Genomic DNA, 21,721 nt, shown 5'->3' with positions numbered 1-21,721 from the left:
CTTGGCCTGCAATAGTTTGAACCAGCTTAAAAGTTAATTGGGAATTATCTAATGAAAAACCTAAAATACAGTAAAACAGATAACATTATATTTGAACATTAATATGTAGGCTACTAGAATCCTTAGGTATGCTTTAATGATTCCCATTTCTATCTGAGTTTGACACCACTGCCTTGGTCAACGCTCTAAGTTACAGAGAAGTCACTGACCTGCATGGATTGAAGTAATCTCCTTGTATGGAAATTCTCTATTTTCATGATCACAGGTCCACACCCTAACCTTATCTGTACATGCCAGGCACTGTGGGAGAAAGTGGGGGTACAAATAACAAAAAATGAAATAATCCTTAGGTGTAATGTGGGGGAAACAAGCACTTATGTAAATGTATGCAAATGAAATATCAATTCATCACACGGAAGGTCCACTTAAATTGATGGGGTCTCTAGACCCTTGTACATCGTGTGCCTATAGAAAGGGTCACATTTAAAGGAATGAAATCATGGAGGGAGCTTATCCTTCAGACAAAATATTTGAGAGTTTTTTGGGGGAAGATATTATTTGAATAATGCTAGCTGAAATGATAGTTTGCTTTGGATTATGCAAATATTCAAAGCAGAGTGATATGGGGCATTTGAAGCTAAACTTTTTAAAATGTTCATTTAAATCAGAAATACTATTATAGTTTCTAGTTTGTAAAACAAAGAGTTTTCTCTTTCCATTTTTTGTTGATCATCCAAGCTATTTTAAAATATTTAATTCAAATGATACTAGGTGAAATTTAGTCTGGCCAAAAGGAGTCTCTGTTAGTCCATCTATTTCACCCCTGTGCACAGATGGGCACACATAGACCCACTGGATTCCCCTAAGTTGTTCAGGTTTTCACCAGAATTCTTTGCCTTTGTCATCAGAATTACATTTGGGCTTTGAATGCAAACCCCTCTGTGCAGCAGGCTGGGCCCAGATGTGTATTCTGTCACTGCAGGAATTAAAATCTAAATGCACTTGTTTAAATTATGCATTGGGAGAGTTTTCTGGTAGCGCAGAGGTCATGGGGTCAGCCATGCCAGTGGGAGGGCACAGATGGGTTTGCCTCGATCCTTTTTAAGGGTTGGAGATCACTTTGATGGAAATGACAGTATGACTGATTTAACCCTTTGAGGAGGGAGGGGAAGTGTAACTGGGCCATAATGGATCATTACCAGAGGAACCCAAGCCTATTCTTTCCTGGTTGCTTCTCCTACCACTCAAATGGACAAATCTGCTGCGTGTTTCATGTCTCCACTTCTAACAATTCAAACCTCAGCAATGGAAAACTCCTGGTGGAGTTTATAAAAATCACCTTATAGTAAGTAGCTGGATTTGCAAAATCCTAGGGTTGCTTTTTAGGAAGGAGGGGATTTTTCTTTTTTTTTTTTTCACATCAGCCAGCCTTCAAACCTATTGACCCCAAGGGTGAAGTGCAAAACTCCTATGGATGATGGATTGGCTTGCCTTGGTCAAAGGCATCTGAACATTTAAATATTTTATTGTGATAGCATGTTCCTCAGGGGCTCTGATCAAAGGAAATGGTGCTTCTGCTGAGTTTTGGTTTGGTTTTGTGTAGGGTAAGAAATTGCTTAGATCTGCTACAGGCTCCAAACTAGGAGGCAGTGTTGTGTAATGGTTAGAACAGTGGCTTTGGAATTAGAGATCCTTGGTTCAGCTTATTACCCGTGTGACCTTGGTCAAGACCTGCGTGGACCGCAGTTTGCTCCTTTGTAAAATGAGGGAATCAAATCCGGCCAATTTTGAAGGTCCCTTGATCTAAACTTCTGTGTTGTTTGATATTCAGTAGAAAAGTCATCTTTGTGGCTACTGGACTGGACAATATCTGAGGAAGATTCTGACTGTGGAAATTGGTTTCCTTGGATTTGAAACAATCAAAGCCCGTGATTCAGATCCATATAACAAATTGCCATGGGGCCCCTGCAATGTTCTGAACATGGCAGGGAAGCCAACATAAGCCTATGAGGAACTTTTGTGTCTAGATGAAACAACAAGGCACTTTCTCATTAAACCATTAAATCCTCATGAAATCTTTCAGGTGTCTGGTGACTGACAATCTGGGCAAGAGTGTGACATAAGAGATGCAGCTGTGACTGGGCAATGAAGAAGGCGTAGGGTTGCCAAATGGAAAGGGACTACAAAGGCTATTTAACACCCCCATTTTCCAGTGGGGAACCTGAGGCCCAGGGAGGATAAATGATTTTCCCAAGAGTCCAGGGCAGGATTTGATTCCAGGATCTCTGACTCCAATTATAGTTCCTTTTGGCAGAATAAGAGAAAAGGAACCTTTTGGAAGAATAGTACTCCTGTAATGACCTATTAAAATCCAGTTACATTTCCTCTCCCTCCTCAAAAGTTTAAGTCAGTCATGCTTCTCACCAAGGCTTTGAGGCTTGAGTGAACATGGTATGATTGTGGGATTGGAACTTAGGATTTTTAGGGCTGGAATGGAACTTACAGGTCTTTTGGTTAGTTAAATGCTGTTGCTTTACACTGGGACATGGGAGAAGTGACTCTTCCAAGGTCACTCCACTATCAAGTGGCAGATTTCACGTTTGACTTCAGGTCTTCTGACCCCAAATACAGTCAACTACAGTTGACGCAGATAGAATGGAGAATTCCTGTAAAGGAATAGAGAGAGATGATGGTTTAAAAAGTAATGTAGGTGGAGGGTTGATGGTGATGAGGTATTTGAAAGAATTTCATGCATGGCAAGCAACAGAATGAGATCTGTTTTAGCAAGTGAAATCTCTCAGCTTTCTTTAAGATGTTTAGGCTAGGGAATGAGAAGACCAACGAGGAAGTTCCTATGGTTTTCTAGAGTGGCAGTGTGGTGTAATGAACAGAGAGTTGACTTAGAAGCCAGAAACATCTGCTTTCATCTCTTGTCTCTGGACACATCCAGGCTGTTTGACCCTGGACAAGTCCCTTAACTTGTTTATGCTCTAGGCAACTCTTTGGGATGATAAATTGCATAAAAGGTGCCAAGCTACTTCAATAGAAGGAGTTTTTTCACCTGGAATTTCGCTATACCAAAGAAACCACAGGTCCAGTCTGTTGGTAGTAGGAGTCTATTCACCTGAAAGTTCCTTATACCAATGAAATCACTGGTCCAATTTCTATTGCTTTAGTAGCCCAGGCATGAAGCAAAGAAGGGCAAGAACTGAGGGTGAAGGTAATTAGAGAGGAAAAAGAGGAGAGCATGTGTGATGTATTTTAGAATTAATAGTATTTTTGATCAATTTGATATAGGTTGGGGTGAAGAGGAAAGCATCAGAGATGACTGTGACATTTTTACCTTAGCTGTCTGGGAGAACATCAGTACCCTTGGTGAAAACAGGAAATTTGAAAGAGGGTGTCAATTTTGGAGTAAAAGCTTATGGAGGATTTTTTAAAACATAGATTACATTTGAAACCCCCAAGTGGACAAGCATTGTAGGTTTTTGGAGATGTGTGGCTTAGATTCAGTTCAAGGGTCAGGAAATTAATGGGGTTCATTTCAGTCTGGTTGCTGGTTTGGTTGAGTTGATTGATATTTCTCTAAGAAACAATTTCTCTAAGAAACATTTTTTTTCATCTATCATCATGATAGTTCACAATACTTCAAGAAATAGAGAGGTGGCACTTACCACCCATTATACTGATGGGAATAATGAAGAGTGGCATTTGATTAAGAATTCATAATTTTACTAAGACTCATAACTAGGAAGACTGTTTGGTACTTGGGACAAAAAGAATGAATGGCTCCTCAAAGTCAACTTTGGGAGACAAATTTTGGTTGAATGTGGGACAGAAGAGAAACATTTGGGAGAGAATTGGAACTTGGGATGCAAGGCCCCATGGGGTAGGGGAATTCTAAGACATCACTTCCTGATAGGGAAGAGACCACAGAAGATGGCCAGGTCACCACTGGGGAGGCAATTGTCCTTGAGGGGAGGGAGCAGGGCAAAGCCAGACTAGGGAGGAACACACTTGCTATACATCTTATGGGAGCATGAAGGGACATTTGTTAGCTTTCTATTTTAATTTATTCTTGCTAAATATGTGTTAAGCACCTTCCACATTTTGGGGCTCACCCCATTCAATCTATGGCTATACTTTCAATTCCCAATTATCCATCCTAATTGGGTGATTCAAAACAAAAGACACTTCTACAATTATGAGTTTAGAATGTGCTTCTTTCTTTGGGTGGCATATTTCCCTCACTAATTATGTTTTAGCTGGGCTAATAATCAAATAATTTCACATTCTTTGAATTCTGATCTATGAGGTAAGGCAACCCAAGAGGCTACAGGCAGTTGGAAAAAAGCTAGCCTGGAATCAATTATAGGTCTACTCTGCATAAACCACACAGAAGACAGGTCCCATGTGGATAAATGAGGAGGTTGCAAATATTTAAAAAAATTCTTTCTAGTAAAACTATTCATAAGCAATAACACAAAGGGCATCATAGAAATACAGAAAGGCTTTAACCAATCATGCCCAACTGCCTTAGAAAGAATGGAAGTCAAATGGACCTGTGACCTTATCGCTATGGGCAGTCCCTCCATAGATGAAGACCATGACCCTTCTGTGCTTACCCATACTCCGCAATTTGTGTTGTCCACACAATGGGCTGGGGGCTTTCCTTGTTTTCTTTTGATATAAAAAATGTACCAATGAATCTCAAGGGCTATCTGTTATCTCTGGCTTTTACCAGGGGATCAATTGTGCTTTTTCACTCATGTGTTTTTTTACCCTATCCCTGTTTATAATGCATTGTGGGTAAAGTTCATCTTCTTCACACATCCCATTACCCTTTGGGTGATAAGCATTTTTAACTCTTCAGATATTGTCATCTTCCACATCTCACAGCTATAAAAAAAAAAAAAACCAATCCTAGAAGAATATTCCTACTTTAAAAAAATGGGTCTTTGTTTCAGGGTGAAGTTTGGGGTCATTCAGAGAACTTGACTATTGCCCAAAGGCAATCCAATATGAAAGATGAAGTGCCATCTTGATCAGAGACTTTGACAGCCCATAGCTCCCTTCCACAGGAGGCATCTCATGAACTTCTAATTTGTTCACAGGTGATGAATGTTTATATGATACCTACCCTGAACTCCCTCTAGAGGAAATGTCTGAAGTCGATGGAGAAGTGGGCACCCTTTCTCTCAGTATCCAAGAACCAGCTTCTCCTACAACATCCTGTGAGGAATTCACTCCAAAGGAGGGCTCTCCTTACAAAGCCCCCATTTACATTCCTGATGACATCCCCATCCCTCCTGAGTTTGAACTCCGAGAGTCAAATGTGCCTGGAGCAGGATTAGGAATATGGGCCAAAAGGAAGATTGAAGTTGGAGAAAAATTTGGGCCATACATTGGAGAGCAGTGCTCAGACCTTAAAGACCCCAGTTACGGGTGGGAGGTAAGAGAAAACATTTTTTTTGGGGGGGGATTCGCTTATTAAATGTATCCTATACCTAGAAAACTAAAAGTCTTTAATCAAATGCATAACAAAGATGATAGAATTAGTGTTAAAAAAAGTTCTGTGTGTGGCATTTTGGTTTCAGATATGATCTTTCACTAGGTCTAAGCTTTTAAATTTCTGTGCTTTTTTTTTCGTGGAGAGACACAAGGGCTGCTATCAGGTACAGATGTGCCTAGATATTTTTTCACTAGGGACAAGAAGGTATTTGGGGTGTAGAGCACAGAGAGAGATCCAGCTACTGGTTAGGTTGAGCCAGGAGAGGAGCTTGTCCTGTTCTTGGTCATGTGAGAGTTGAAGGGATAGAGTTGGACTTAGAAGAGTGGCACTTTTGTGATGGGACTCAGGTGGGACTGGGGAGACAAGGCATGGGGAAAAGTGGTCCCCATAAGGAAAAAGCACCTTCCTCCCTGATGGCACCCAGAGGCAAAGCCCTCATTCACTGGGGCCAGTCATTCCTCTGCTTTGAAGTATGTTGGTAGGAAGATGGTAGACTGGGCTAGAGCAGCCAAAATTTCTTTCAAAAATCAAACATTCCAGGATATAAATGTGCTTCTGGAAATTGAACTTTCCGGTGTTTTTTTTTCTTATGTCACAGATATAGCAGGAGGAGATAGTGACCTCAATTATCACCATTTTACCCGCTTTGTATTTTGCCAGTGACCTTTCTTTCAATCATAGGCAAGAAGAACAGCTTCTTCCTCAGTCGTGTGCTGTAGTCTCATTGGATTTTCCATCTATCCTGCTTTTGTAGTTTGTGTGTCCAAGACGACTTCTACATCTGCTTCGGCGTCTTGAGGCTTTCTTGGTTTTGCCATGCTTTAGGGCCCCGAGTGCGTCCACCATACTTGAGACCTATTATGAATTTTCATAGGGGTCCTTTTGTCCAGAAGACTGTTAAATAGCAACTAATGTGGGAAAAAACAAAATAAAGCCTGCTGAAGAGAGCAGCCTACAGAGTCTTAATTAGCAATTTGGGTTCAGTAGGTAGTTTCACTAAATTTACCTAGGGTAACGGCCTGAAACATGGCCCCAAATCAACTTCTTAAAGACAAATTCAGTGCAGGGGATGCAAGGTCCTCTGCAGTGACATACACTGACATCATCAACTGGTAGAAGAACAGAGACTTGGAGACACTAGGAGGTCCCTCTTTCTGAATTTGAATGCCCTAGTAAACTACCCTTGTGTTTCCCTGCCTAATTCTAGCTTTAACAAAGAAAGATCAGATACTGAATGTAAAGTGAAGATGATTTCTGCCATATTTTCATATAGCCCCCATGCCTTCCTATTTTAAGTAGTTCTAAAATATGGAGAATATGTTGAGAAGTTGTCCAAAGGGAACATTTCAGACAGCAGTGTTATCTGTTCCCACTCTCTCCCTGATCCTGGCCAAACTCAAATATTTTTCTGGATTTGATAAACAAATATAGATTTTATTTGCCCTTGTGTTTGGAAAAGTCTTGTGGTTATGTTATATGCCCACAACCTTTTCTGGAATATCTAGGCGACATCTGAAAAATCTTAGGGCCATCTGTGAATGGGGGAGAGGTGAAAGCAAAGGAGCATAACTTTGGGAGGTGTGACTGACCATGGGTACCTGGTATTTCAGCTAGACTGGCCAGATAAGCTAGATTTATTTTATTTTGTTCCCTTAATATTTATGATCATTAATAGAATATTTGGTTTGATTTTTAACTAGGAATAAATAAGCAGTGCCTTTGGGACTTAATTTTAACTTTTTATCCCTTTGCTCTATTTGAATCTTTGTGAAATCCACAATAAATGATTGTTGTTGGAATACTGGCAGGGGAGTGGGAGAGACCTGACCAGATTCTCCCATAATTGCAAGTAAGAAATCTTTGTTCTTTTGACCAAAGGGCCTGGAAAGTTATTGTATTTTAGTTGCTCGTGTATTGATAAGTAGCTTTTAAAAAAATCAGTGTAGCATTAAGTAATATGTGAGCGGAATACATTTCAAACCAAATGTGTCTGAACTTTGCATTGTTATTGTTCACCTTTAAATAATGGCCATAAACATCCCAGCAATGAGTAACTCATTAGCCTTTTATTACAAAATCTTTAGAATCAAGCAACCAGTGTGCTCTCTTCAGGATTCTTGAGTAAGCTTAGAACAAACCAGAGTCTCGAGGAGGAAATCATTTTGTAGTTGTGGGTTTGGTGAACTATGGAGTTGTGTATCTTTGAATAAGTTGCCTCTGGTTTCTGAGAATGAGAGAAAACCCAGCAATTAGAATTAATTTGGAAATTATTCACTCCTCAGAGTAAAGAGACTCTTTCATTCTCAAGTAAAATGTTTTATTCTGGAAAGTATGCTTGTATTTTTGTCATGTAAAATACAGTTGATAATGTTTGTTGCATTGAATTCAAAATACGACATTGGTAATTCTTATGGAGAAAGCCAGTGCCTCTTCTTCCTTCCAGGATCAAACTGACAGTTGATGCAATCTGGTTTCATTTACCAAATGTTTATTACTAATCTTTCACGTATTGGGTTTGATTCTAGGCAAGGTAGCTGCAGACCATAATGAGACAATTCAAGGAGCTCACACTTTTACAGCATCGGCTTTTTAGGTCTCGCCACACACCTCCATGACAGTGCCTGTGTACTTTATCAGCCTTTGGTCTTCAGATTGTGGTATAAACTGATCAAGGCAAAGATTTTCAACTCATGATAAAGGTTCTGTCCAAGGGTGCATGTGTGTGGGGCTTGTTCCAAAAGTTAGTCAACAGAAAACATAATTATAATCAAAGACCTTTTCATAGAAGTTTCTCACTGGTTCTCTAAAGCCCTCATTCTGGTCTTCATTAGGTTTTCATATCTATCATCAATCATTTATATTATATCCACATCTCTATATCTATCTCTCTTTTTGTCTGTGTGTATCTCTCTAAAGTAACTACTTTGTTTATCTGATAGTTTAGATTGCATAAGATGTCACCATTCACTCTCAGCATAACATTATGGTTAAAAAAAGTGAGGTCTCATTCCTTGATACTTCTCAGCTTTTTGTTTGCTTGCTTGTAATGACATGAGATCCACAGTGTCCTGCCAGTACTGGTTTCCTCCTTCTATTCTCGTCTGTTCTCAAGTAAATATGGGGTTTCATTAGAATGCTCTGCTTCACTCAGACAAGAATCTTGGGTTGAAGTGCATTAGCTGCCACTCACCTACGCACTGAATATTTTGCTTTCACAAGAAGCTCTTCTCTCATCTCAAGACTTCTAATCTTACAAAATCACTACAGGCTGGGTGTTAAGAAAAGTGTTCTGGCTTTGGAGTCAGGGAACCTGGGTTGAAATCCCACCTCTGGTGCTTGCTGCCCAGGTGAACTGAAGCCAGTCACTTAACTTTTATGAGTCTCAGTTTCCTCATCTGCAAAATGAGGGGAGTTGGATTAGATGACCTTTCAATACCTTCCAGATCTATGATCCTATAAAGTAGGACACCATCTTTCCAAGAACACAGGTGATAAGAAAATCATATTTTTTTTTCATAACCTCTGGATATTTACAACTTATGCTATTATAGAAGAATGGGGGTGAGGTTCATCTTCAGCTTCTGAGGTCATGTCTTTTAGGTGATAATGGTCTCACCCAGCCCTCTGATGTATAATCAATGCAGATTCTTAAGGTGTAAGAGTCTGTGTGGTTGGTAAACAGCAATGATTGGGAGCCATCTCCTAGATTCTACATGTCCAGTCAAGTGAATGGATAGGTATGGCTGTTCTTGGTTCTCTCAAGAGCTGGGGTTACTCTGCCTGGTTCTCCTCCCTCCAGTGACAGAGTGGTGGGTCCTGCCAAGCCAAGGGCTCTCCCAATGTCACTATCAGGGTCATCAGGACCTAAGGTATTGACATATAGTATGTCCATTGGGAAGACCTGTGGCTTGGAGGCTGGAAACCAAGATTAAAGTCTTCTTCCTCCCTATTTTTAGACATATGACCTTGGGGAAGCCGCTTAAACATATTGCATCAGAGTTTCCTTATCTGTCATACAAAAATGATGATAACTGTTATACTTTAGGCTTATTTGCTATGTAAGGGTTACAAAATGCCTTCTTTGCAATGATCTTGAGCAGTTAGCATGAGTGATTCATTTACATTCATTTACACCTTGTGATTCAGGGCTTTCTGTACTGGCATAGTGGACAGAGTACTGAACTTGGAGACAGAAAGACCTGAATTCAAATTTTGCTCCACATACTTACTAGTGGTGTGACCTTGGTCAAGAAGCTTAATCCCATTTGCCTCAGTTTCCTCATCTGTAAAATGAGTTGGTGAAGGAAATGACAAAACCACTCCAGTATCTTTGGCCAAGAAAAACCCAAAGGAGCGGTCATGAAGGGTCAGACAAGTGAACAACAACATTGCATCAGAGAAGCAGTACTGGAAAAGATCTTAGAGGGCATTGAGTACAACCTTTAGTTTACAGAAGAGGAGAGAATGGTCAACAATATCAAAAGCTTCGGCAGAATCAAGAAGCATGAAAATGGAGAACATGCTATCAGATCTGACAATAAAGTGATAATTTTGGTATATTGTTGACATACGGAGTTGGAAAAATATTTTACATACATTGTCTCAAATGATGCTCACCTCAATGCTATAAAATAGGTATAGAGTAACAAGGTGGGACAATAAGACTTTGTCCTAGGGTATTGAATTTGGAGGGCACAGCAGCTCTTATAATCATTAGGAAGTATATAATAGAACTTGACAGCTAGTTAGCAAAAATAACTTGTTATAATGGAAGCCACTATGAGATGGACTGGGCTGAGTTCCTCCCCTATATCTTCCAACTTTAACTGAAGGCATGTTTGATGTCTCCTGACCTGAATGCAGGTTGTGGTACAAAACTCTGGGTAGATATTATTATTCTCCATTTTGTAGATGAGAAAATTGAGGATCAGACAGGTTAAATCACTTGCCCAGGGTCTTACACCTAGCAAGTGTTTAAGGCAGGGTTAAACCCAGGTCCTCCTAATCAGTCTTTTTATTCAGTATGCCATGATGCCTCTCACACCTTCCAAATCAGAAAAAAAGGCAAAGAAGATGATTTTCAGAGTTGGAAGCAGAGCCAAGGTCACACAAAATCACCTTCTAGGGGGTTCTCTCTATATGGTCCCTTTTCTCATGATCGAGGGATGAATTAAACCATGAAAAGGATTTGTTGAGAGTGCTGGATGTGGGTCAGGATCAGGGTGGTGGGGAGGAGAAGCCATCAATTTGAACTTGCTCTCATTCTAACATTATCTAATGACATAGTCGTTGGATCAAGTACAAATCGAACCCAGGGTCACTGAACTGGAGTAAGGGTGACCTCTTTGGTCATTTATCACTCTTCCCCTCCTCCCTTCCACCAGTCTATTTGCCAGAAGCCCAGTTGTCCTTAGGATGGCCTCATCTCTAAGGTGGTTGGAGAAGAAAATGTTGCCTTCTTCTTCATCAAGGAATGAAAGGAGCTTTTAAGGGATATTTTCGTGGCCTTTGCAAAACCTAAAAGCTGGCTTTGGGGCAGTGGACACTGACTGTGGATAACTTGGATTCAAACCTCAACTCTCCCACTTACTACCTGTGGAACTTTATCAAGACTAGTATTTTCCCTTACTCCAATGGGATCACCTTGTTTCTAATCTTTTCATAGAATCGTGTCTCCCTTGAATATGTGTTTACAAGTAGCATCCATCAGTCAAATAACTAACACATATTTCAAGGCATTGTGCTGGGTATTGCAGATACAAACACACACACACCATCTAGCTTTTAACGAGCTACATTATTTAAGGAGCGATATTAAATCAAAAAACTTGTGTGAAATGACTGTAAATTTAGTCTCTTTCTATTAAGTGTAAGAGAAGAAAATATGAATTTCCAAAATATCTAGTACTTTGAGGTGTGCAAAGCATTTGACATACAATCTCATAACAACCCTGTAAAGTAGGTACTAGGATCATTCCATTTTACCAACAAAGAAACTGAGATACCCAGTAAGGGTAAGTGACATGCCCAGGGTCACATTGCCAGTAAGTATTTGAGGCAAGATTTGAACTCAGTTCTTGCTCTCTTATTGGGTCCTCACAACAATCCTGTGAACTAGGTGTGCTCATTATCCCCATTTTAAAGATGAGAAAATTAAAGCTGACAGAAGTTAACTGACTTGTCCAGGGCCACACTGCTATAAGTGTTTGAGGAAGGATTTGAACACAAGTCTCTCTGTCTCCAGCTCCAACTCTGTACACTTTACCACCTAGCTGTGTGAAAAGATGAAAGGATTTATTGGTGCCACAAAATTATTACATATTTAATAAAATTAACAATTAATAATTGTTAATAGCTGACATCTATGTAGTACTTCAAATCTATATAAAAGTATTTTACAAAGTTCTTCATATATTATTTTATATATAATATAATGTATATCCATCCATATGTATATATATATGTATGTGTGTATGTGTATATATACATATATAATCTCCAATTATTATTTTGCCCTTTTTTCTCATTGCACCAAAACAGTTAAGTCTTGAGGTATGATGTCTTGAAGAGTTGTTGTCTACGATATATATTTTAATTTATAGAACCAACTCTCATTTTTTTTTTCTGTTCTGATGTTGGGGTCTTTGGGAGAGTATTGTAACAGCCTAACTATATTTAAAACAGAGTATGTGAAGATATGGTTTTTAAAGAAAATACTATCTCCCATAAAGGCCCCCCACCAATCCACAGAAAGGATAAAGAGATTGAAAGCCAAATGACATAGGTTGGTTTGGGGTCATGAGGAAGAAAGAACAGCCCTCATGAAATTTAGTTCAGGATTTTTCCACCATCTAACAAAATATCTTCCTTGTGGGGCACGGTGGTAGTCCTCCAATATCTCGCTGGAGGAGGTCTGGTTTAGGCCATAAAATGTTTTTCTTGAATGGGCCCTTGTTGCAGGGGAAAATGTTGTGTTCATTACTGGAGGGGCGGCCACACTTGAGTGATTTTGATACATGTGTTCTGGGAGCTTTCCAAATCAGAAGTGTAGTTGTCCGTTGGTGCCCCTAGGTGATGATTTCTGAGTGATTCCCTCCCAAATGAGAGAGAGGACCACTCAATGGCAACATAGCTTTTAATTAGGCAGCTAAGAAAGAGGAACAATAGCTCTTTACAAATATCCCCCAACCCGCAGAAATGAAATAGATTCTTTTGTTTATTAAAATGGGAAGACAATACATAGAGTTTGAAAATTTACTTTGGAAGTAATGGTAAATATTGGGAAACTAGAGGCAGTGTGGCTTAGTATCTTGGGCACTAGTTAAGGCTGTGACTTGCTTCTTACCTGGGCTCAGCACCAAAGGGAGAGAGCAGAGTCTCTGAGAACCTGTGAGAGCAGGTGTCAGAAGCTCAGCACTGGGTAGAACATTGGTTCTTGGAGTCAGCTGGACTCCAATTCTCCCTTGGAAGTGTGATACTTGACAAGCCATAGGATCACAGCCAGAGCTGGAGAGAACCATCGAGCCCAACCTCCTTAAATGAGGAAACTGAGGCTGAGTGGGGTAAGAGACTTACCCAGCCTCACACAGCTGGTATCAGAAGTAGTGTCTGAGCATAGGACAGGAAGCCCTAACCTTGGCACTTATAAGCTGTGTGACTGTGTCCTTTCTTTGACTCAGTTTTCTCTTATGAATAATGGGAACAATAATACCCCTAGTATCTACCTTAAAGGTTTGTTGGGAGATTCAAAAATAAAATGCTTTGTAAAATCTTAAAGAGCTATGTAAATATCAGTTATTATTATTAATGTAAGTGAATAGAAAGGCATGTTCTCTTCGGTTACTGTAAACTAGACTTCCTCCTTTTCCGAGCTATTTCTTAAAATGGGTAGTAAAAGCATCCCTTACCTTCTCGTTCTGTGCTGACAGCATCAGCAGTGAGTGAAACTGGGACTTGAGAGGTCAAGTGAGTTGCCTGTAGTCCCACAACCAAAAAGTGTCAGAGGCAGGATTCTAATCCAGATCCCTCAAACACCTTTCCACCACACTGTGAAGGAGGTGGGGGGGGGATACTTGTGATCTTGCCCCTAGTTGGCATGTTACTGTTGTTCAGCTATTTTTTCAGTCATATCTGACTCTTCATGACCGCATTTGGGGTTTCCTTGGCAAAGGTACTGAAGTAGTTTGCCATTTCCTTCTCCAGGTCATTTGACAGATGAGGAAACTGAGGCAAATAGGATTTAATTACTTGCTCAGGGCCACATAGCTACTAAGTTTTTGAGGTCAGGTTTGAACTCAGGAAGACGAGTCTTCCTTACTGCAGACTCAGTGTTCTGTGCAATATGGCGCTACTTAGCTGCCCCTGGGTGATGTAGACCTTCTGGTCTATTACCCTTTTCTTTCAGGTTTCACAGCACTGGGTGGGAAGCTAGACTGATGGCCTAAAAGCTCTTTCCAACTCCAAGATACAATCATTCTAGGTGAGGTTGGCCAATGTGGCGGCCACCGCTCTTGGCCAGTCAGGTCTAGACTTCCTATAATGGCATTGTGTGGACCCTTAGCTCACGAATTCCTCCCCTGGGTGGTGGAAGCCTTTGTGGTTTGCACAAAACATCTGATTTTTCTGTGACACCTCCACTGACCTTCCCAGTTTTCCCAGGTGCACACAACAATAGATCTGGCTTGGTTGGCAGCCACAGGTATTGGTGATCGGTTTTCCTTCTCGTCATTGTTAGGGTTTCTGTAGGCAAAAACTCAGCCATGTGGTTAAATGTGAAAAGGCACGTGATGTTCAGATCATTCTTCTCACCTGGCACAAACCCAGCAGCCTCAGGAGAGGTAGCCCTTGTGGATTGGGCAAAACTGAGGCCCAGCTTTCTGGTTCTGGGAAGCCCTGCCCTCAGGCAAGATTCTGCCTAACCCGGGAAAGAGAATATGGGAGGAGCTCCCTTCCACACACCTGGGCTACAGGCAGAAGCAGGTTAGATGCCTCTCCCAATCAGCCCTCAGAGTCTGGATTCCTCAGTTTAGAGAGATATGGAAAATCCTACAGTCAGATAAACTTTGTCTTTAGACAGAAAAGGAAAGGTACTTTCAATCAATCAAATAATCAGCATTTATTAAGCTCTCATGGCGTGCAAAGCGCAGTGTGTTAAATAAATAATAATGACTGCAAAAATCCAAAGTCAAAACCTTCCAGTGTTTGAGTAGCACACAGCTTTGCTCATCTGATTCTGGATTGGTCCCATGAACTCCTAAATGTGGTCCCCAGAGCAGAACTCAGTCCTTCAGGGGGACCCTTCTCTTTAGCCTTCCAGTCTTTCCCCAGGAAACTAAGAGGGCTGGTCTTTAAATGAGTTGAGTGGCAGAGCCATTCCTACCTAGGGAGTGACAGACAGGAAGGGGGGGGGGGCTGGATCAATAGCAAATCTCAGGCCCTGGGATTTCAGAGGGGTGAAGAGGAGAGTGTGCTGGCGGCTGTTGCTACAAAAGACTTACTAAGGTCACAGTCACTGGAGAGTCCTGGAGCTGCTACCTGGTGCCTGGCCCCCCATTCCTCACCCACCTCAACTCCCTTCCCCATACGGCCCTGAGGTTGCACATTCCCTTAGGGCTCAAGCCAAGGATGTCCTATGCATGTGCTTTCCACCTCTGAGGTTGCCTTGTACCCATTTCATAGGTTTTGTACATAGTTACACATGTATTTTACATATGCCTATATATGTACATGATGTTTCTTTGTTAAAACGGAAGATCCTTGATGGCAGGGACTATTTTGATTTTATCTTAGATCATTGTATCACAGATGTATGAAGGTTTAGGGACTTGTCCAAGGTCACGTAAGTATTAAGGGCAGGATACGAATCCCTCCTTTCTCCTTCCCTCCTCTCCCTTCTCCCCTCCCTCCCCTCTTCTCCCTCCCCTCTCTTCTCTTCCTTCCTTCTTTCCTTCCTTCCTTCCCCTCCCTTCCCCCCCCTTCCCTTCCTTCTCCTCCCCTCCCCTCCTCTCCTCTTCCTCCATCTCCTCTCCCTCTCCTCCCCTCCCTTGGTGATCTTCCTCCCCCTTCAGGGTTTCCCTTGATGCTGATATTAATGCATTTTCACTATACAAAATGTGGCCAGGTCTACACAAGGACTTGCCCAGGGGTCTATTTTCTCACTGGAGATGACCTTGGTGATTTGACAGGTTTCCTCAAAGGCAAGTTCCTGACTCATGGAATTCTCAAGAGTATTTGCCTCTAAAATGAAAAGGTTTCTTTTCTTCCCCTAATGCTCCCTTCGCCTTCATTGTGACTCTGTGAGGCACTCACTTTTGACCGAATGAAGGCACCACCACGCACTGAGGAACGTGAGGTCTTGTGGGGTCCTAGCAGGTGGAATCTGTAGATCATGAAATTAAAAAACAAACAAACCAAAAAACAGAAAGGCAAGTGTAGTCTAAGGTGCCTTTGGAACATGCTGGTAGACTAGGGTTCTTATTCACAGCCTAAAAGTTTCTAGAATAGATATTCACATACTCTGCAGGCAGTAGCTATATGGGCTGAATGTTAAGTTATCAAAATAAAGAGAGGATAGAAATGAACCGACAGACTAAATGCAGCTATACAGCTGCTCTGATGTCCCGTAGAAACAGGACTTATCTTTAGTGTTGCTTCCTTTTCCAAATTTTAATAATAGCATCTCTAGGGAAGGAGCTCCCCCTTAAGAAGCTAGAAAGAAAGCCAGGCCCTTAGAGTGGGCACCAGTAAGCGTAGAGCCCTGGGCTTCATTTCTAGATCTTGAGGAAAATTCTCCTTAATAGTCAAGATGATGCCCCCTGTTAAGAGGAGAGCTAAAAATAGCTTGTCTTGCCAGGCAGATGACTCTCCAAAAAGAAAAGAATGCTCGTTATGTTTAATAAGAGGACTGACAAGCCATCATCATTCTTTCCATTAAGTAAATATGTTAGAAAAATTTATTATGAAATGACACGTCAGGCTAGCTAGGATCCTGAGATGACATCCTTGCATTAAATACGATAGGTGCCATTAAGGGAACCAGTCAATATGTCACAGAGGCCCGGCCTGTAAAAATTAAATTGATTTGGTAAATGTAAGTAAGATAGATCTGTTTGCTTTCATCATCAATTTTGAGTGGGTGAACAGGTGATGTCACCAACCTGGGAGCGATAAAGATGCAGGACCATCTGGAAAGGCAGGTGATGAATGGGCCACTGCTTTTGGGTAGTGACAGTACAGTGGTGCTTTGTCACTTGGGATGCAGTGCTTAATAACTTTTCAATACCATCATAATAAATTTCCCTGCCTTATTAATATAGAAATGGTGAGTTATGAGCGTGATGGCTCGTGTAAATAACCAGAGATGCAGCTGTCAGGAACTGATTGTTTGGGCATGTTTCTTTAAGCAACACAGTTGACTCGTGGTAATCAACCTATGTCTCCACCAACAGAGTTTATGGCTCTTGTCAAAAGAAAAAGTCATATTATTCAAAATTATATGAAGTCGTAATAAACAAGTTTAATATATTATCAGACTTTTCCTATAAGTTTCCAAATATGGGGCCATGAATCATTTTTAATAATGCCTTTTCATGTAAAATAATGTCCTTATGCAGTAATAATGGCCTTTCCTAACTATTAACAAAACAGTCAACTTCTTTGTGTGTGTTTTAAAAGGTATTTTTATTTGTACTTTTCAATCACGGGAGCCGTGTGGAATGGAACCCGTTTGGAAATAAAGAGCTCAGGCATGTTCATGAGAGTATTTCATTAAGGGGCTCAAAAGTTGCTGAGCTCTGGCTCTATCACACGTTTCCATTTTAATTGAACAGATGTACTTGAGAGTAAGCCATGACAAAAGAAATGCAAGCAAAATTATAAACATGTGTTGCGAAGAAGTGGGCAGGAAGGAAACTCCAGAGGGCATCTGGGTGCGTTTTTTGAAAGCCCGAGCTTGCTGCGTGACTTTGTCACTGATGTCTCCAGCTTGATGAGGAGAGACAAAATATGTAGATGGGTGTAAGCTGAAGATGAATTACTAGATCAATCACTTAGCGCTGTCCTGAGTATTTGGTCTATCGTGTTAGGCAAAAACAGTTAGAATAGGGATGCTGTTCATATTTATATCAAGGAGCAAGACTATTGAAAACTTCCTCTCCTTTAACTTGGGGGCCTTTCTGCTTCCCCTCTTCTCCCTCAGTTGGCCATTGTGACTTTAAATTCCAGTTTTATCCCTCCGACTACAGCCTTGTGAGCGTCTCTATGGTGAACCCACCTCCCCTCCATTTCTATGGCTGCTGAAAAGAGAGCCAGTAGTCTATTAACAGGCAATAAAGTTCAGGAAACTCAAGATGAGTTTCTTGGGTCAGAGGTGAAAATCACACACTAAATGAAACAAAGGTGTGCCTTGATGCCTCCAGAAGCCCTGACGGGGAAGAAAGAGCACATGGCGTTTGCAGTGAGAAGGAAAGAAATCATTGTCGCCATGTTGGCAGAGGGAGTGGAGTGGTTTGATTGCGAAGTGGGAGACTTTGGAAGGGAGAGCTTCGATGGTGGAATTACGTGATTAGGTTTCTTGTTTGATTCAACAAATGCTCTCCTCTGGGGCATTGAGACTCACTGCATTTTCCCTCAAGTTCAGAAACCCTCTGAGCCTCCCGGATAATGGCCACTTGTCAGAGGCTTCTAGAACTCGACTCCATTGGAAATAAAAAATGGGGAGGGGGGCAAGTAGGAGGAAGAAAGTTGGCTAATAAAGTATTTCCACCCCAGAGAATATTAATGGGAAGTTTTATTGATGTGAGTGCCATAATATTTCCAACTGAACAGTAGGTGGTATACACTGTAGTGGAGAAAAGGGAAAGGCTTTAATCTAACCCGTTTCATTGGCTTTCATGAACTTCCTGAAATGTCATCAATACACAGAGCATTAATTAAAAAAAGAATAGAAAGAGGGAACAGTTCTGAGGAGTGAGAGTTTAATGCAGAGGTAGCAAAAGGATTCTACAGAACTAGTAGCCAAAAGTGTAATTGTTTCCCCAGGTAAAGTGCATGTGGAATGGTATGGCCCTCGGTATAAAGGGGTCTTGTGTATAGTGCGGAAAACCTGACTGTTTTTCTTGGTCTCTACTAGGTGAAGCCCAGTAGTGATCTCCATTCAGCTATCAGGCCCCTGATTGTCCCTTGGAGAGCAGGTCCGGGTCTTTGTTGGGGCTGTCACTGTTCTTTCAATTGCCCAGTCACATCAGGAGCCACAAAGTCTCCTTGCAAAGAAGTTTTCATGCCACCATGTTCTCCTTCAGTCTTCATTGCCTCCCACCCCCATCTCTAAGACAAGCTGGCCATTCATTCAGCAGAGAACTCTTGCTTTCGTCTCTGTCTTACCTCTGGCACTTGGTATTCCAGAGAAGCCCTTTCCCTTGTACCCAGTCTCTCTCTCTCTCTCTCTCTCTCTCTCTCATCCCATTGGATGCACCAGGGTAAGCATGCTTGTCTCTTTGGACTGTCAGCTTTCATGGCTTGGAATGAAAAGCTACCTTTAAAACAAGGGGAAGATGAACTTTCATGGACTGAACTATATTGTTATCTCTCAAGATAACAAACAGAAACATAGTTGGTCTGGAGGCTACTTATCCAGTTGTAGGGTTGAATAGAAGAGTCAATTTAAGACAAAAGTATTATTTAGATAAGAGAATGACCTGCCTACAAGGGCAGTTCCATCTGTCACTCCCCTTGGGCATAGCTCTCCTCTCTCACAGGAAAAGTCCTGAATATCTTAGATGAGGCAGCAGGGTGTAATGTAAAGGACATCGGATTTTGAGTTGCAAGATCTGGGTTTAAATTGCAGCTCTGTTGATTGATTGCTGGGTAAATTTGGACAACTCACTATAGTGTCCTGGGCCTCAATTTCCTCTTTGGTGAAAATGAAGGGGTTAAATCAGATGGTTTCTAAGGTTCTCTCTATTTCTAAATCCTTTGGGAGTCTCAGAGCTTACTGTTGAGAACTGAAAACAAGATTGCCCAGCTCAAAGGATACAGAAACATATCACTCAAGATTCTTGATTTTTTTTAAAAGAACCTCCTAGAAGATATAAAAATTAGAGTGTACCAGAACTCAAGGAAAACTGAAGTTTCCTGGGGGCTGGATCTAAAGTAGAGAAGGATCTTGAAGAAAAAAAAATTACTTAATGCCAATGGTAGGAGTATTCTTTTTCTCTTGGGAAAAGAGACTGTCTTCCTTCCATTGCTTTAATCTGTAAAACTGACTGCTAATGTGTTATCACCATTTGTGCCCAGCAAAAGCCATCACAAGATCACACATCTGCAGTATTCAACACTGGGGATTGTTTACTTAGGCAAAACACAGCATATCCAAAGATCTCCTATGGATTGGGCTCCCATTGACAGCAATGGAACTCACCTAACAAAGCTGACTGGTACATTTAATGAGATGGCAGGTAGGATTAGCTTTTCAAATTTCTCCTCAACCATGAGATAAATGTGAGTGATTTTAACAGACAATTTCCAAGTTCTTCACAACTTCCACAGAATAGAACTTCTTCTTGGAGGAAATTAGAGAGTCCATCTAGACCAATTCCACAAACATTTATTAGTCCACGTCATCCAAAGTATCTACATTCAAGGTCCTGTGTTATGGATATGAAGACAAAACAAGAAATAGCTCCTTCACTCAGAGTGCTTACCTTCTCTTTAGTTAGAGGGATATCTCAAATATGTTGCAAGAATGTTTAACTATAAATGATTGTGTGTATATGTATGTGCGTAGGGAGAATGAATGAAGGAAAATATTTTAGGAAGTAGATTGATGAATGAAACATTTTTCAATGTTCAAATTATACCTTGGTCTGATTGCATTTGGAGTATTGTTCCATTTCTGGGGAAGCACCTTTAGGAAGGATGATAAGCCACAGTGTCTTGAAGAGGGCAGCCAGGATGGTGAAGAGCTCGAATTCATGCCACATAGGGATTCACTGAAGGAACTGGAGAAGAGGGGTGATGTGATCACTGTTATCAAGTGCTTAAAGGGTTGACCTCTGGAAGAGGGAGTAGGTTTTTCTCAGTTGGACCCAACAAGGAAGAACCCAGAACAGTGGAGAGAAGTAACAGAAAGGCAAATTTAGGTCTCCAGTAAGGAAAAATGTTGTTTACAATCAGAGTAGAAGTTCTTAACCTGTTGTCTTTTAACATATTTTAATATAATTAGTTTCTTTTTTATTCCTATGTATTTTATTTTACATATTTTAAAATGTTATTATGAGGAAGGGTCTCTAGGCTTCACCAGACCACCAAAGGGGTCCATGACACAATGAAGGTTAAGAGCCCCTCTGAATTAGAAGCCTCCATAAGTATAATGGGTTGCCCCAGAAGGTGGTGATTGCTACCTCATTGGAGATGTCCAAGAAGATAATGGATTACCATTTGACTGCTATGTTTTAGTAGAGATGCTTGATCAGCTATGGGCTGGGTAGATGACCACTGGATTTCCTTATAACTCTGAAATTCCCTGATTCTATGAAATATATTGTCTCAGTTATAACACCTTGTAAAGGGACGTGTCATAGAAATGTCAAGGGATTTTAGAACAGATATCATTTGTGAGAAGTAACGTTAAAGTCTCTTGAGAAACCTGGCTGCTAATTGGTAGTTTGGAGTGTTGTCTCCCACTATGAATGTAAATGATTGGTAGACACTGATTTACTTTGTGTCTCACAAGATCTTTGGGTCTGGAGCTGTAGTAGAAGAGACCTTAGGAATCAGACTCAGAATGGCTAAGGGCTTTCCTCAAATCCCACAGAGTGAGAGACTTGGAACCCAAGTCTACTCTCCATAAATATAGTCTCTTTCCACTCTACCATGCTGCCTTAGTTTCTCCTCTGTAAACAAAAAAAGTAACAATGCCCAAACATCTGTGAATTTTGAGATTCTGGGGAGCAAGTATCAACATATCACTGGTCTCAGCGTTTGGCTCTGAAGGGGTTGGCTCCTGCCCTAACATTCCAATTGGGCCTGCTCTACAAACTTCCTGGATTGTGGTTCACTGGCTCCTGGTGACTGCCTTACATCCAGAGGGAAACAGAAACAACATCCCTTCCTGGAGGCTGCCTCGTGGAGGGTGTAGGATCAAGGCAGAGGTGGGTGTCAGGGCTGCCTTACGGGGATAAAGGCAAAATGAGCCAGTTGTTTCCTGTCCAA

The 21,721-nt window shown here is 41.1% G+C and overlaps 1 protein-coding gene across 5 annotated transcripts in view; it reads left to right on the top strand.

Moving 5' to 3' along the window:
• The first annotated feature begins 5,117 nt into the window (after positions 1-5,117).
• The window catches only part of MECOM (MDS1 and EVI1 complex locus), a 360,114-nt gene continuing 343,510 nt past the window's right edge, over positions 5,118-21,721 (top strand). For all 5 annotated transcript variants that reach the window (XM_069083545.1, XM_069083543.1, XM_069083544.1 and 2 more), the window contains exon 1: positions 5,118-5,452. In XM_069083545.1, the coding sequence (XP_068939646.1) occupies positions 5,162-5,452 (291 nt within the window). In that variant the 5' untranslated portion in view covers positions 5,118-5,161. The remainder of the gene's footprint in view (positions 5,453-21,721) is intronic.

The sequence above is a fragment of the Petaurus breviceps genome, unplaced genomic scaffold (genome assembly GCF_028583685.1).
Source record: "Petaurus breviceps papuanus isolate PSGF00001 unplaced genomic scaffold, PetGlider_PUasm1.0 173, whole genome shotgun sequence".
Taxonomy (NCBI): Eukaryota; Metazoa; Chordata; class Mammalia; order Diprotodontia; family Petauridae; genus Petaurus; species Petaurus breviceps.
The sequence above is the reverse complement of the archived record's forward strand: the minus strand, read 5'-3'. Positions and strand labels throughout refer to the sequence as shown.